The 12232-nt window shown below is 52.7% G+C and overlaps 1 protein-coding gene across 3 annotated transcripts in view; it reads left to right on the forward strand.

The window, feature by feature from the left end:
- Positions 1 to 12232, forward strand: part of IGSF3 (immunoglobulin superfamily member 3) — a 91560-nt gene that overhangs the window by 8720 nt on the left and 70608 nt on the right. For 2 of the 3 annotated variants that reach the window (XM_090120728.1, XM_090120738.1), the window contains exon 1: positions 6231 to 6348. The exons of the other annotated variant lie outside the window; for it this stretch is intronic. In XM_090120728.1, the coding sequence (XP_089976854.1) occupies positions 6285 to 6348 (64 nt within the window). In that variant the 5' untranslated portion in view covers positions 6231 to 6284. Of the gene's footprint in view, positions 1 to 6230; positions 6349 to 12232 lie in introns of those variants that run through there. 3 annotated transcript variants of the gene reach the window in all.

Genomic DNA, 12232 nt, shown 5'->3' on the forward strand with positions numbered 1-12232 from the left:
TTGCCCAGCAAGAGGATGACTCGTCCTGCTGGTATGGGGAAGATCCTGTGACGAGTGTGAAGGACCACCCCATCTGTGTGAGTTGTGAAATAGCATGATGATGCTGTGTTTGCATTATAATGCTGCTGTATTTGACTGCTGAGGTGGAAGTGGAACTTAGCTTCTTATCACATTGCAACACTTCTGCCTTGCTCCTTCTTGGGCTCTGTTGCTGGTCTGTTCAGCACATACATAGTATCACCAAGGTTGGAAAAGACCTCTAAGATCATCTAGTCCAATCTGTGATATATTTGCAAACATCTCATTTTGGTGTATTTCTGCCAGAATGCTTTGGGTATGTTTTCCTAATTGCTTTCTGCGTTGGAAGAAGGTTAGGATCAGACCTGACCTCTGTCTCCGCACCCACACAGATCAGTCCAAGTGCTACCATGTTGACTGGCAGCTCTTCCTCTGCTGCAGGGGGGGCACTTGCCAGAAAGTGCATGAGATGCTGCAGTGAGTGCTACTTTTTCATCCTGGGGTGGAAACCAAAGCAGAGAAGGATGCGTTAGTGACCTTATTATCCTAAAACAAGTCTGCAGGAAAGACGTTTGCTGAGGACAGCAAATCTGCCTGGCAGTGAGCATCCCACAGACCTGTTGCCTCCTCTCCCAATTCAAAAGGGTGGGAGATGACAGTAAAGAGAAGTGAGAGAGGTGTCCCTGGCTTCATTTGGTTCTGGAGATGTAGGTTTGCTTTTTCACCTGCAGGCTTACCCGCTTGGTTGTTATAAGGGCAGAGTGGGTCCGGGTTGGGGAAGCTGCTGCCAACATCTGAATGAAAGGAGCAGGACAACGTTTGCTCTGCCAGTGCACTAATTTAAAATAGCTGGCTACAGCACTAATGCACAGAACCTGTTGCCTCCCTTGGGAGACTCCAGGAGCTGAGGAGTCGGAGGTGATGAGTCACAGGCAGAGTGGTGCAGAAGCTGTGTGCTGCAGGCAGGTGCCCAGCTGCCCATGTTCTGAGCTTGCAGTTGGGGTTGGAATTGAGTGAACAAAGCTTTTCGTGTTTGGAGAGGGCTGCCTTGCGGGGCTGTGCTCCTCGGATGGGGGATGAAATGCTGAATGGGAAGGACTGAACCACAAAGCTTTGTAACCCTGAGGTGAGCTGAGACCAAAGCTAAAGCAGGGTTCCCAACTACTGGAGTCCTAAACCAATCACTGAGCCTTCATTGTTTCTGTTTGCTCTCCACAACCACTACAATCAGAGTAGGCTGCCCAGCACCATGACCTCCAAGGAGGAGATCCCACATCCACTCTGGTCAACCTGTGCCAGTGCTCTGTCACCTGCACAGCACAGAAGTGCTTCCTGAGGTTCAGAGTGAACCTCCTGTGCTCTAGTTTGCACCCATTGCCTCTCACCCTGCCACTGGGCAATGCTGGAAAGAGCCTAGATCTGTCCTCTTTGTACCATCCCTGCAGGTATTCATAAACATTGCTAAGATCCATCTTGAGTCCTCTTCAGGCTGAGCTGCTGAGCCACCCCAGCTCTCAGTCTCTCCTCATAGGAGAGATGCTCCAGTTCCTTTGTCATCTTCATGGTCTTTCACCAGAGTCTCTCCAGTATGTCCAGATCTCTCTTGTACTGGGGGGCCAGGACTGGACCCACAGTGCTGAACAGAGGACAAGGATCTCCTCCTTCCACCTGCTGGCAGCACTTCCCCTAATACAGCCATTTGAGCCATGGTACCATTTGAGCTTTCTTTGCAGCAAGGGTGAGTTGCTGGTTCTTGTTCATCTTGCTGCCTGCCAGGTCCCCCAGGACTTTTCCTTTTAAAAAAGAACAATTTGGTGGAGAGGACAAACAAGAGGATCAAGTCTTCAAATTTCACATTCAGGCATCCAGGCAGAAGGTGAGAGTCCTGGCCTTTCATTCCTGCTTTCATAAGTACTTCAAGTTGTATGTGGTGATTCCCAAATGTAAAATGCAAAACAGTCCTGGAAGTACGGGAAGGGCATCCTGGACTTCTCCCTCCTAGATGATTCCCAAATCACCTGGTTATTGCTTAAAGATGACCCACGCCCACAACAAAATGCAAGCAGGTTGCTGCTATCTTCCAAAATCTGCTGTCAGGCCAATATTGAAACAAGTATGAATTATGAATTGGCTTCAATCACGGAAATGAAGGCGTGGACTCTGAAGCCTAATGATTACATACTTCTTTCAGAGTAACAATCAAAGTGCTTATCATAGCTAACTGGATGAAAGAAATGTTTCACGATAGATGACAGCAGCAGAGAAACTGCTTTTTTTTTTTTTTTTTGTACAGTTGCCCAGGACTGTTCAGAAAGAATTCAGCCACACCCAGAGAGTCCCACAGTATTAGATCTCGCCAGGCAATCAATTTTCTTTCTTCAAGATGATTGTGTGGACAAATGTGAAGTATGACCAGGAGCTCAAAGTCCTGTGGAACGGGAGGCTAAAAGTCACTTTGGCAAAGGAATTCTTTTCTTCTTTTTGCTAATGAAACATTCACCATTTTTCTGGTTGCCCCTGAGAAACGCTGATGATGGGAATGTTTATTTGCCCATTTCTCTATGACACTTTTCTTCCCAGTGAAAATAAGAAAACAAACTGATGCTCTGCCAATAACCACGAGGCTGGAATCCAGTCCTTTACTCACCTGCCTCACGCTGGCACACACACAAATCACCAGGAAATCTTTATCAACATACAGAACGTCACAAACCTGGGACCCGAGCTTGCTTTTGGCAGGTAGAATTAGAAAGCAGCTGAGCGGCCGCCTCACTTCCAGACTTTTTCGTTTCCAGCAAACACTCTGAGCTCAGCACATGCTGGGGGTCGCTGCACATCACTCAGCGAGATGTTTCCCTAGCAGCATTCCCAAGCTGATAGCGTCACGCTTGCCTCACAGACAGATCATGACCCCAGGCAGAGAGCCACTTCAGACGTGGGGACGTTTATGAAATAATTGGCATACTCTTCCGTCAAGCAACAGTTAAAGAAAATGTGCAAAGGGATTAGCTGCCATACACTCTGGTGCTTGCTGACAGATGTCCTGGAAATCTGGAAGCATGTTGATCTATCTATACATAGGGTTTTGTGCTTTTCCCTCCTTCTGTCTCTTCTCATCCCTCTGTCCAGAGTAGAAATGGGAACTCTCTTCATCAGTAGCCAGGGAGCTGCCTTGGTGCCAAGCACACAACATGTGCTGGTGCAGGGGTGCAGCCCGAGCTGTGCTGCACCCAAATACTGATGCCAGCCTTCCTGCAATGGCAGCGCTGTGCCACGTGCCAGTGCAGTTAGCGTTTTATCTCTGTTCCAACTGCAGCCTCTCAGATCGTTTTAAAGCAGTTTAAATGCTGGCCATTAAATATAAATATCTTCTTTTTCCTCTGGGTGAAACCGATGTTGAAAACTTTGCAGCGTAAATAAGATCTGGAGAAAATGTTTTCAGCAACATTTCAGTCCAGCTAAATCATAGAATCACAGAATCAACAAGGTTGGAAAGACCACTAAGGTCTCCCAGTCCCACCACCACCCCACACCCACCATGCCCACTAAGCACGTCCCTCAGTGCCATACCCACAAAATTATTGAACACCTCCAGAAGTACTGATTTCACCACTTCCCTGCTGTGGCCATCCCTCCCCACCGTAGCCCTGAGCTCCAGGTATGCCTCCTGTCTCCCCTTCAGCAATATGGCAGGGGAGGTTGGACCTGATCATGACCTCTCCCATGCACGTCCTCAAGCCTGAAAACCCCAATGCTGTGGATCTTCTTTCATGGATCTTGGGACAAATCACATAGTCACAGGCCTGGCATGGGCCAAGACTGCATTTTGCCGTGCTCTGCTGCCATTACCTGGGTGAGCAGAGCACACGGAATTGGGGCAACGATGTCACTTTGCTTCCCAGGGCAAAGGATGCAGCTCCCCGCTGCAAATACTACTGCAGCATCCTCCTGCCAAAGAGCACGCACATGGCCTGACCTAAACAGTCTGGCTGCCATGGGGAAGATGCTTCTCAATGGCACGATTGTCCTGGGAAGCTTCCTCATGGTCACCACGTGCTGCACATGCCTGTCTGAGAGGCGGCCATCCTGTTCCTCCTCCTCCAGGCATGGGAATGGAGCCCAAAGTGGATGAGCATCCGCAGGACATGGGAGCCCCACCAGCAGCTAGAAACAGCCAGTGAGCCCCAGTGGTGGCTCAGTTGCCCACAGATACAGGATAGGGGATGGGGCTTTCCTCCAAAGATCAGGGAGAGATCGCAGAGCCTTCTGAAGTGCTCGGGTGTACACTAACACCTTTTTTGTTATTGGGGTCAAGCGGAAGAACAAGTGCAAAGGTGATGAAAATTTGGAAACACAGGTTCCCATTAATCGACTTTAGCAAATGCAGTTATTATTGTAATCTAATTCGACTGGAATTGGATTAATCTTATAATGCTATAATGTCATTTCCATGCTCTTTTTACATTTTTATTGTTCCTGTGCATTAATGCAATACCCTGCCAGAGCTCTGAGAAGGGGATGCGGATGTTCAGTGTGTCTGTGATAACATTTTCGCGGGGCATTTTTGTGCTCACACATGTGCTGTAAATAGCAAGAACGCACCTAAATTCCTCTTGAATTCCCTTGCAACAGGCTCTGCTGGTGAGGGATGTGCATTCAGCACTAGGAAACCTGCACACTGCTCCTGGCCTTGCCCTGCCTGCTTGGGCAGCTTGCCTGAATCGTACCTCTGTTTCCATCCCGAGATGGAAATAATCTGTCCACACAAGAATGTGCTGGATCCCCTGTGTGACGTTTCAGCCCTACAATCTCCTAAGAGAGAAGGCAAACACAGCAGCACTTTCCACCCGCTCTTATCAACACCCCTGTTCCTTTTCCAACTCTCACTCGAAGGCAATGTAGATGTAATTAAAGCTCAAGGGCCAAAGCGTGAGCTTCATTTCCAGTGCAAAGACACTGCTAACCCTTTCTCTTCCACACCTCTCCCATCGTTCTGCTCCTCCGCTCCGAGCGCATGACAGAGCTGCAAATTAAACCTCCCACTCGGAAAATGTCACAGCTTAACGCTATTAGCCCGCAGGAACAGAATCTGCTGGGTCACTGAGTGCTGGCTGCCGCTGGATCTGCTACCACCGCCACGCTGGGGATAGCAGTGCACCCATATGGCAACCCAGGCAGCTCCTGCCTCCTGCTGCACAGCTCCTCAGGGCAGCAGGAAGTCGGGGCTGTGCCCTGTCTTCGTGTGACACACACAGGCTGGCTCCTTGCATGCACGGCACCAGGGCCTCATCCAGCGCTGTGCGCGCAGGCAGGGATGGTTTGTGCGGGACCCCAGCTTCACTCTCGCTACCTCTCCCTGTCACTAATTCAACTTCCTTGAGTCAGCGAGCAGCTGGGGAATTCGTTTGCAGGAACGGTCGAACACCAGCACTCTTGAGAAGGGCTTTCTCGTTCATCTTTAATTTACAAACCACACAACCCCCAGTGCCCAGCACCGTACTCGAGCATTTCGCAGCCTCCTGGATGCGCTTTCGACGCGGCCCAGGCGCAGGCACGGGGCAGCACCCCTTAGGCACCGCGGCGGGCCCGGGACAGCGGGACGGGCTCGGCCCAAACTCGGCCCTCCCCGCTGGCTTCGCGCAGAACAAAGGGAGCGTTTAGGACGTTCTCCAGCAAGCCGGCTTCCGACGAAGCCCCGAAGACTGCTTTTTGCTCGTGAACACAAAGAGAGCCGAGTTACCCCCGCGCTCTATCCCCGCCTCAGTTCCCCCCGCCCTGCCGCCGGGACCCCGCGCCGCAGCCCTCGCTCTCCGCTGGGCGGGGCGGGCCGGGGCGGGCCGGGGGCGGAGTTTGGCGGCGCGGAGGAAGCGCCGGGCACCCCGCGGCGGCGACGACAGAGCCGGGCGGGCAGGTGAGGGCGGCGGGCCGGCTGGGCGCTCGCTCTCCGTTGATTTCTGCAACTTTTCGGCGTGGGGGCTTCCGGCCGCCGTTCCGCCTCCTCCCGAGCCGCCCGGAGGATTTTCGCTCTCCTTCTGCCTCTTCCCCGGAGAGCCGAGCGGGGCGGCGGGCAGGGAGGGAAGGAGGGGAGGCGCGGCGGCCGCCCCGCTGCGGGGGCGATGCCCCCGCCCGCCTTGGCGCCTCCCCGTGCCGGCCCCGCCGCCTTCCCTTTGTGCCGCCGGGCCCGGCGCGACTCCCGCCCCGGCTGCCGGCGGCCCGCGGCGCCCCGCGGCGGGAGGTAAGGGCGGCCGCCCCCGCGCCCCGCAGCCATGCGGACCCCGCGGCCGCTGCTGGTCTCGCTGCTGCTTCTCCTCCTCCTCGTCCTCCTCTTCGGTAAGTAGCAGCGGCGGCGGGGCGGGAGGGACGGGACCCCCCGGGAGCGGCTGGCTCGCGGTGTGCCGCGGTCCTGCGGGCGGGGGAAGGAGGGGAGCACCTCCGTGTGCATGCGGGTAGAACCCGGGCTGCGCCTCCACCGCCGGCATCGCCGCCGCGGGAGGGGGTCCCGCGTGGGAGCGGGCGGGCGGGCGCTCGAGGGGAGATGCCCCGGGAGGGACTGGCAGGTCTGTGCGGGCGGACGAGGGCCCTCCGCTGCGTTCTGGCGGAGCGGGGTGAGCGCGGAGGGAGGGCGGCCCCCGCTCCGGCGGAACGCGGTTGGCGTGCTGTGTGCCGTCTCCGCGAACTCCTCCAGCAGTTCCCTTTCCCCGTCCCGCCGCCGTTTGTGCCTTGTCCCGTCCCACGGCGCCCGCGTGTTACGCGTCCCTTTCGGTCCCGCTGTCGGAGGTTCCCTCCCAACGGGTTTGGGAACGGCAGAGCGCGAGGCGATCAGAACGCCTTTCTTTGCTGTCAGCCTGGCTCCGTGCCCATGAGTCAGTGGGAGCGTTTGCGGAAAGCACCCTCGTGCTGGGGCAGCCCGCGAGCGTGGAGTCACCTCGGAGCTGTTCTGATTTGCCTTTTTGTCGGGGGGATTTCCTCCTCGCATCGATGCTGCTGGAGCAGGAGCAAGGCTGGCAGCTTCCCCTGCCCAGGGAGCTGTCACGTACCTGCCCTGCCAATTTGAAAACGACAGCTTCGCTTGAATTGCAGCCGTGCTTCCACATCTGTAATTTGTGCTTGTGCATGCCTGCGTGTGGTTTCTCATGCTGCTGTCTTTCCTCAGGAAAGTGTGAGAGAGAGAGAGTGAAGGCTCTTTGAGATGGTTTTGGAGAGGGCTCAAACTTCCCTAACAGCAGCTCCCCCAGAAACCAACCGTCTCACAACTAAGTTTAGCCGGGTGCCCACCCAGCCCACGGAACGGGTGTAGTTGGGCAGCAGATGCTCACTGCTTTGCCTCTGCACGCCAGAGCTCTCTCTGGCTGAAGAACAATAACAGTGTGCTGGATTAAGCGCTCCTAATATGGAGCGAGCGGTTGGGTGTCCCAGCGCACCCGGCTGATGCGGTGATGTAGCAGCAGAGGGCATTGCTCGGCCCGAGGCTTCCTCAGGGTGGGAGCGAGGGGCACCCCGTGGCCATGTCGAGTTGTATTTAGGTGCTTTCACCTGGGTTACCATAGGCAGCCAGTGTGCATTCACCAAGTTGACGGTCTCACCAAGAGCGGGGCCATGCGACTCAGAGCCTCACGCTGCACGCAGTGCTTTGGGTGCTGTGTGTACGACTGAGGCGTAACGGATTGGCTGGGGGAGAGGGAAAAGCTTCGTTTCATAACGTAAAGCTCCAGCTGGATGTAAAGGGGTTGCAGCTTTCCAACCAAGTAATGTTACCGCTAGGCTGCCTGCCTGGATAAGGTGCCGTGGGCTGAGCGTACAAGAAACGCAACTCGATTTTTCTGCCCCCTTTTGCAAACTCATCAAAATCACTGAGAGAGGAGTGGTGGTTATGGAAGGAGTCAGCGGACGGTTTAATGGAATGCATCGAGCGTTAACGAGCTAACGGGACCTGTGTAGCTGCCAACCCAGGGCTTGGCAACCCACATCTGGTGTGTGGGCATAGAGTGGGTGGGTTGCTGTGCTTCTTTCCCTCTGGCTGCGATGTTTGTTACAGGGTTCTCTAAACAAGTGGCACTTCATCACAGCGAGCACAAAATGGGAACATAGAGCAAGTGCTGTAAATAACCCTCATGCAGCGAGGAGACCATTAATACTTGTGCCAGCCAGTGCTAATCCTGCATGTAGCCACAAGATTTACCTTCTTTTTTTGTTGCAGGGATGTAAAGTCTGATGCTACTCATATTTATGGTGTAATATATAGGAAACACAATAGGCTTCTGGGGAATGCTGAATCCATTCATGTTGGTGACTGGTTTATGAATAGTTCTGTCTGTGAGGCTCCGGCAGTATCCAGAATGCCACCTGTGAATGCAATTTACGGCTCTTTGTGTTCAAACATTGCATATGTATATATGTACATAGACTCATTACCCTCTTCCTCTCTCTATTCATGCATAGTAATTGGTGATTTATTTGTGATTCCTGGAGGGGAGTACAGCCTGCGGAAGGTCTTGAAACTGCAGATCACTTGTAAATGGCATGTTGGAGGGAATAATGATGCAGGGGTGACTCCGGAAGAGACAAGGGATGAGCTGAAGGGCTGTCTGCTACCGGAGCTTGCTGCCTGGGGAGCAGCAGAGCGCTGCCGGAGCACACTGCTGCTGCTCCCCCTGCTTTGCTGCTGCTGGCAAAGAAGGCAGCAGGGTGGGTGTTTGCCCACGTGAGCTTTGGGGCTGTTTGTGTGTACTAAAGCTGGCAGCTTCGGAGCATCAGTGGCACCTCATCTGCTTCCAGATGCATTATTAGCTTCCGTGGCCAAGATCATGCTTGCTCCATCTGGGTGTGCTCTAAGTGCTCCACTCGAAGCTTCCTTTTGCAAGCAGACTATACTGCCATTGCATTGTGTTCTCTTGCCTTTGGGTATGTACTGCAGGACTCAAGGCAGGATGTGGCTGTGCTGCCTTTACACAGTTTCCTGAGACTCCAAACCCAGTCTGGCCAAAGCTGTGTACCTAGCAGAGGCTGTATGCCTACCTCAGCCACCAACGCTGAGCTGGCAGGCTCCACTCTTGTGTCATTCCTGCCATCCCCAAATGGGGCTCCTCATGGGAAGGCTCCCTCCCTTCTGCCTTGGCCAGGCTGCATGATCTCCTGAGGCTCCAGCAAATCCTGTTTATTTACACAGGAGGTTTTGCTTTAAAACAAATTGTTGTCTTCTAGTTGACCTTCCGTCATGTTAGATTTCTTTATTAAAGCAGTTTTTATTGTAAATCAAATGCATACTTGGAACGTTTGTACCAGACCCATTAACTAAAGTGAAAGACAGAATAAAGAGACCCGTGGTCATTGCGGGGGAGAGGATCACAGGGAGTTTGGGAAGGAGAGTTCTTCAGCGCTGGGGGACTTGAGGAATTTATAGGACCAGATATGTGTTTTGTTTCTTGTGGTTTGTTGTTTTCTTCCTTCCTTCCTTCCTTCCTTTCCCCTGTCCTGGCCTTCTTTGGTACCCCTACACAATCAATCCTGGTCCAGCCATTATCCTGAAGGTTATACAGGCTGGTATGAAGCCAGAGGTGTCTTGGCTAGTTGAACTCAGATGAACTGGAGAGTGCTGTAGCCTGGAAGTGTGTTCCTCACTGTGTGATGGATAGCTATCTGCAGACCCTGCCCACAAACTTACTGCACTGGGAAAACTGCCTAAAAGAAAGAGGAATGCTTTTCAAGCACAACTGGGTGGTGTTCTTGTTGCTAGGGCTCTTCAGCTCGCAGTATGACTTGTCTGCTCATACCATGGATGTTCAGCCCTCCAGCCAGTGTCTGGAAAACTACAGTATTATGACTTGCCTCTGGCTTTTGGGTTACTAAATACCCCATAATGATAACCTGCTAAATTTGTTTCAACACCATTTTTATATTGCCATCTCTTTTCATATAGCATACTCTTAAGGAGTAGTTCTCTAACTAAATGTCTGGTGACATTCAGCATCTGTTTCCTATCAGCTCTGCAGAGACTCAGGCTGATTCCTCTCTAGATAAAGTGAGGCTTGAGCAAATCACAAAGCAAAGAGTCTGCAGCTGTCTGCTGTGAGTCCTGGGTGGCTGCATGTGTGTCATTGCCAGCTCGAACCTGTTGCTCACCCTGCCTCCATCAGTGTGCTGAGAGTGTGTTCCAGTGAGGTGTGTTAGTAAACCACCTAATGACAAAAAGCTTAAGTAGGAAATGGCAAGGAGACAAAAGAACATCTTGCCTTTCTAGCTGCTGCTAAAGTTGCATTTCAGTAGCCTGAGAGTAATTGAATGATATCACAAAACCAAACCATCTCAGTAGAAGGATGGGAAGGTTTTCTCAAAAAGGGAAAGGCTTTGCCACTCTATATGTCTCTGCCTCACTTGCACAAGTGCTTAAGAGCAGCACTGCTTCTATGGCTGCTCCTTTCAAATATCACTCCATCATTATTGTTCCTTGTTGTTCGCAGGCATGTCTCCTCCAGGCCCAGAGGGGAGGAAGAGGCAAGCCACTGTGACGTGGAGGAGTAAGCAGAGATGGGAGATACTCTGAGCTAGAGCACTAAGGGGAGGAGTGAGATGTAGCCATGAGCAACGCTAGTGCTACTGTAAAGCTTGGTCAGTTTGGCCTTCTGGGTTTTGTTCTTGCAGCCCTTGCAAACAGCTCATCAGGGGCTGACGTGACTGGAGATGGTTTTGGTGCATAGCTGTTGTGGTGCTGCCAAGTGGTGTCTTTCGTGGTTTGGTTTTACTTCTAGTTCAGAATTGACCGTATGCGGATTGCTTTGCTTTCCAGCAAATAAATTCCCTTCTGGAGCCATTGTGATTACAGGGGAAGAGTGGAAATGGGAGGCATGTCTGGCTTTTCTGGGGATTTTGTTTGTTTGTTTCCTTGGCAATCGGTTCACCCCCAGCTGTGTCCCTGATGTCCCTGCCTGCGGCACACTGTCACTTTTATGGCTTTTGGCCTTTGTATGGAGGCTGATAAACTTGTTAGAGGCAGCTGGGAGCAGGGTGAGGTAGATGCATTGCTCTGTGGACTCTGCAGAGCTAAATGTGAGAGGAACTTGGCACTGAGCCAGGCTGCTGAGCTAAACGGGAGTTTTCTGAGGTCTTCAGAGTAAAGGAGACCTGAGAGTGAGGCGCTGAGTTTCCATAAAACAAAAAGTTTTTTGTTTGCCTCATAAGGAAAGAAGAGCTCAAGAGGGCGTGGGTATGGGGACTTGACTGCTTGGGTAAATTGAGGTTTTACTCCATGGACAACTGCTGCCTATATTCAGACACATCCACAGGAACCTGCCCAGGTCTCTCTGCATCTCTGCAGGTGGAGCTGGGCTGGGGTGAGAGCCAAGGGAGAAGGCTGGAGGCTGTTGTCGGAAGTAGTCCGGGAGCCCTGTGCTCCAGAAAGCCCTGCTGCTGGAGTCTGGCACTTATTAACTCTGGTTACCAGTACTTGGATCTAGCCGACGGGCTGTGGCTGGCTGCCAGCCCCAAATTACTAGCCCAGGTGTCAAGCCTCATTGGTTCTTTCTTGCAAGCTTGAAATAGGAGCTCCCAACAAGCATGTGTGCCAGCCCTTCTTCTAGTCATGTTTCTTCATACGGCTTTGTAAAGTGTTCGTGGTAATTATAGTACTTACTAATATTTATTCCCTTCTAAGTGATTATCTGAACGCGTTTATCTCCGGTGTGCTTTCAGACTGCTCTGCCTCCTCTTACCCTATCGTTTCATCTCTCTGGCTCAGCACGTGTTGCTCCCTTCCTCCTCCATACAGAGCCCTTGCTCCTTGGCTGCTCCATCTCCCCTGTGTTCTTTGCCTTGGCTCCTGCCAGCTGGCCTTCTGCTGCCTAATCCTGCTGGGTTGCTGCTGAGCTGCCTGGCCGGGTGCTAAGGCGCTTTGCAATGGAGGGCACGGACACTGTGAGGTGCTGGCTGGCTTTGTGCTGCCACCTGGCTTTCTGCTGGTTGCCCCTGGCCTGCAGAGTGTCCTGGCAGCTTCTGCTGCAAGGTGTCACCCTCCTGCTGCCCAGTGGGACTGCAGTGTGCAAATTCCAGTGTGTGGGGGGAAAAACATGGTGCTGAGGCCACGGGTTTGCCTGCTGGTATTAACCAAGCAGGCCACTCTTACACACCTTGGGAGTGTAGCGTGGAAAAGATTGCTGTGCCCTGATTGATTTCACAGTTGGTGTTAGGAGCAGAGGAAGATGAATTTTTGCTTGGAGCTGTG

The sequence above is a fragment of the Phasianus colchicus genome, chromosome 1 (genome assembly GCF_987193195.1).
Source record: "Phasianus colchicus chromosome 1, bPhaCol1.hap1.1, whole genome shotgun sequence".
In the NCBI taxonomy this organism is placed as follows: Eukaryota; Metazoa; Chordata; class Aves; order Galliformes; family Phasianidae; genus Phasianus; species Phasianus colchicus.